A 4,772-nucleotide genomic window follows, 5' to 3' on the forward strand; every position below is an offset into this window, starting at 1 on the left:
TATTAAAATACAAGCATGACGGCATCATATATACTAGTGAAACAACAGACAAACAAGACATTTTAAAGATAAGGTGATGGTTGCAAGGAGATATTGACACTATTCAGAGCGTATGTAGGTGCGCAATATCAATTCGTTCCTTTTTTCTCGTTTTCGGTGTTTTTGTTGTCATAAATATAACAGTATTACATACGGGTATATCCCTTAGTATAAATTACGATAGTTGCAGCGCAAGCGTCTTGGTATTCAGTTACGTTCTTATTTCAAATAAATTTTATCATATACGTTGTAAGTATTAAATTTAAAATTGCCAAATGTTGCCAAGCCCTGCCTTTTAAATTCCAAACAGATAAACACGGTTTGATCTTTCAATTGGTCAGCTATATATAAGGCTTAACGTCGCGAGGATATTCGTAGTGTTCTGAGCATTTCAACATGAAGGTATTACTCGTATTAGCTGTCTGCGTCTTCGCCGTTCAGGTAAGAATATCGCACCACAATAATAAAATAAATTATTATTAACCAGCTGACCAGACAGACGCAGTTCTGTACATTTAATTTTGTCAATAATACTTCATAACATCAAGAATTATTTCGTATGATATGCTCCCTGTTGTTATAATCAAATTGTTTCACAGTGGAACTGTCAAACCGTGCGTTAATAAATTCTCTCATCGAAAATGTGTCCATACAAAAGAAATATTAGAAATTAATCGACCATTTACAAAGATACTATTGAAATGAAATTAAATTTATTTATTTGTATTTTTCTATTGTTTTAATGATTAACAAAGTTTAATTGAATTTTATTTAATTAATGGTTCACCATAAATACATATTATGTTACATTGAGCATACAATATTTAAAATACCATGTTAGAATGTACATCTAATTATAGTGAAGCATAACTTACTTATTTTTTTTATTTAATCACGGGAAAATAAAGATTTATAAACAATAAAAGCAAATTAATTTTTTATATTTACTTAAACATTTATGAAATATTTCAGGTTTTGGTCACTGTAAGGCGAAAGTAAAGCATATGTAAGATTATTATAATCGCGAAAAATCCATTCCAAGCTATTGAAGCCCAAAGTTAGTTCTGTACTCTTTTACATACAAAAGCTTAATTCCAGTCAATACTAGGTATATTGACTGGAACAATAATAAAAGTTAATTTAATATATATATTTCAGCTGTGCGAAGTATACAATTAAATGCTACCACAACAAGATTATAGGGACTTTTTAACTGGATTAAAAATTATGCAACTTAAAAAAAGATTAAAATTTATGACGTGATAAAATTAATTATATCGCCCTTAACCTACCTGTGTAATCGCTTTCAAATGTTTTCGCGATTTTTTTATTACAACTTGAATCTATCCTTCCATATCTTATCAATGTTTTAATGATTAATTCACTTCACTAATGTAATCAATGTAATAAAAATTCTAAACAAAAATCATGCACATATAAACATTCACATTAATAGTAATTTAGTATATAGTATTTTTTATGTTTATTTATTCTTATACAGTAGTACACATAAGAACTATATGCAAATTTCCACAAGACTATTTATAATATCAAATATAAATAATCTTCTTAAAAAAGTATTGTATAACACTCGTGCGAAATATGTATACAGATATGGCGCGAGTTGAATGCAGTTGGGGCGAGAACATCTCCCCCCGCTTGCCGCACGCCTCGCCTTGCGCGCCTGTATTGTAGTGTTGTGCCTTGTCAGTTATCGTAAGCTTAACGTATTGATTTTAATAATGACTCATCCGAGTCCATCTGGATCCGTTCCATTAGAAACGAGTTTTCATTCATCGCCAAGTACGAGAAATGTCGAAAAATATCTTAGACGTTTGTGTTCAAGAAAGGCAGCACAAAAATTTAAGTTTTAATTATAAGATTGAATAATAATGTTTAAAATATATATATTTTTTTTTTCATTTTAACCTAGTGTGAAATGATAAACTTTAATCATTGTTTAAATTTATCGACACACTTATGATTATGGACATCAATTATATTTAGGTCTCATCACTATTGCATTCTAAGCTCTGCATTCAACTCGCGCGCTATCTGAACATGTACTATTCTCAAAGTTTAGTTGGGAAGAGTTTGAATTAGAGTATTTTATGTTATGTCACCAATAAGAACCTTTACTCATTTTGCCACTTGAAAATGATTTCTTTCAGGCCCTGACTGATGAGCAAAAGGAGAAACTCAAGAAGCATAGATCAGAATGTCTGGTGGAAACCAAGGCGGACGAACAGCTTGTCAATAAACTCAAAACTGGTGACTTTAAGGTTGGCATACAGTGTGGTTGTTAATTATATAATATCTGGACGACCTGGACATTTAACTGGATATTTAAGAATGCACATAACTTTAACAAAAAAAAATCTACTAGGACATCTGGATTCGAACCGGGTTCTTCTGCTTTCCGGATCACCCAATGTCGCATATGAGCTATTATAGTCTTGTATACAATGGCGAAATTTACCTTTGTATTCTAATGTTGTTGTAGCTGTTTCTCATTAAAACATATGTCAAAGGACTTAGACTGCGTTTTCGTTGAAAGCTCCCAGGCGGCTTATTTATTTCTGACACCTCTAACAAATTTCGTTAATGTATATAAAAATATCTTAGATAATATATACGTCTAGAAAGTTCTCTTACTGTAATAATAATAATAATACTGTAAGGCAACCGATAAATAGTAGATGTATATATCTTATTTCATTTTAAGCTGTACTTTGGACAAGTACATCATATCTATATTATAATAATATTTTTTTTGTACTAGACTGAGACAGAGCCATTGAAGAAATACGCGCTGTGTATGCTGATCAAATCTGAGCTGATGACAAAGGATGGAAAGTTCAAGAAGGATGTGGCTCTTGCCAAGGTTCCCAATGAAGGTAGGTTTCTACAAAAGCAGAAATATTTAACACGGGGCCATCTCTTTGCTTAAACCTAGTTTCAAAAACTGCTAAGTGGGCGTCCATTAATTACGTAAGTTTTTGTTTTATGAAAAATAAGGAACAAGATGGCAGGACGTTCAGCTGATGGTAATTGATACGCCATGTCCATTACAATGCAGTGCCGCACAGCATGCTTGAAAAACTGCTTGCAAAAATTCTTGAGTCATAATATGTTAATGTTAATCTTAATGTTAAACGTACTCACTTTGTTTTTCTTGTTTCAGTTTATTATTAAGAAGCTACTTAAGAATTAATTAAAGAATCTAATAATGGTGTTTTAATTTTAAGAATATTTTCTGTATCCTACATGATTATAAGATTTTGTCAAAGAATATTTATTTATTTTTATAATATTTCTGAAGTAGTTATAAGCGTATGCAAAATTAAATTTATATTGTGACTGAGCAAAGCCTTTTTTTCTGAATCGTCGTATTTTAATACTACTAGCCATGATTTTAAAGATTTTGTCAAAGAGTATTTTTTTTTACTTATATTTTTATTATATTTACTGAAGTAGTTATAAGCGTATGCCGAATTAAATTCATATTGTGACTGAGCAAAGCCTGTTTTAATGATTGGGGTACGAAATGTGGTTATTCTGTTATAATCATTAGAGTTTATATTACTAAATGAAATTATTCCATAAATATAAAATCTCTGTTGGCCCATGTTTTGTTATACAATACTGCAATATAGCAAATAAAAAAAGTGGTGCACATAATGCTGTAGATTTTATGAAATAAAAAAAAATAAATAAAAAAAAATAAGTTATACTCATTTGCCCAGTAATTTTACTAGCTACGGCGCCCTTTAGACCAAAACACAATAATGCTTGCAAAGAAGTGATGTTATGTGCTGTAGATTTGATGAAATAAATAAATAAATAAAAAAATAAGTTATATTCATTTGCCCAGTAATTTTACTAGCTAGTGCCTTTTAGACCAAAACACAATAATGCTTACACATTACTGCTTCACGGCAGAGAACAGGCAGGTAGGTGTTGTGGTACCCATAATCTAGGTATCCATATTACGTAATTATTTTTCTAGTAGGAAACGGAGTAAATATTGCGTGAAAAAATATTTCTATAATAAAATATGGCCGACTCTAACACAATGACAAATTTTATGATTGTGATTTTAAATTACGGTAATATTCACAATTTCGTTTTGGAATAGCTTTTTTTTGAGGTTGTTTATTTTCTTGTTAAAATTTTCTTTTTAGCAAACAAACCAGCCGTTGAGAAGCTGATTGATGCCTGCTTAGCCAACAAGGGCAACACACCACAGCAGACAGCCTGGAACTACGTCAAGTGCTACCATGAGAAGGACAGCAAACACTCCGTCTTCCAGTAAACCCAGCAACCACCCAGTAGACTCTGCTAGCTCACCCAGTTAACTAAGTTCACCGGCTACGAATTTATTGTGCAGAATAAAGAATATTATAACTAATTTCTTTTTTATTTCAATGCATTTGTTTATGACAATAAGGGACAAGACGAGCAGGACATTCAGCTGATGGTAATTGATACCATATTTATACCCATACAACTTGAGACATAAGATGTTAAGTCTCATTTGCCCAGTAATTTCACTAGCTACGACGCCGTTCAGACAGAAACACAGTAATGCTTACACATTACATGAAGCACACAGTAGCGCATACACAGTCTTTTATACCCCGCATCATCACTACGCTCAACCCGGCACCCTGAGTGTGACTTGTTCGCGGACGAATGGATGGGGATATTGTCAGAATGCCTGAAGAAATGAA

At 31.9% G+C, this 4,772-nt stretch overlaps 1 protein-coding gene across 1 annotated transcript; it reads left to right on the forward strand.

Moving 5' to 3' along the window:
- The first annotated feature begins 314 nt into the window (after positions 1–314).
- Positions 315–4,450, forward strand: LOC126977499 (general odorant-binding protein 56a-like). The gene is made up of 4 exons (XM_050826350.1): positions 315–480; positions 2,211–2,321; positions 2,822–2,936; positions 4,224–4,450. The coding sequence occupies exons 1-4, from the start codon at positions 436–438 to the stop codon at positions 4,352–4,354; spliced, it is 402 nt and encodes a 133-aa protein (XP_050682307.1). The 5' UTR covers positions 315–435; the 3' UTR covers positions 4,355–4,450.
- Positions 4,451–4,772: the final 322 nt, after the last annotated feature.

This window comes from Leptidea sinapis, chromosome 2 (assembly GCF_905404315.1).
Source record: "Leptidea sinapis chromosome 2, ilLepSina1.1, whole genome shotgun sequence".
Lineage (NCBI taxonomy): Eukaryota > Metazoa > Arthropoda > Insecta > Lepidoptera > Pieridae > Leptidea > Leptidea sinapis.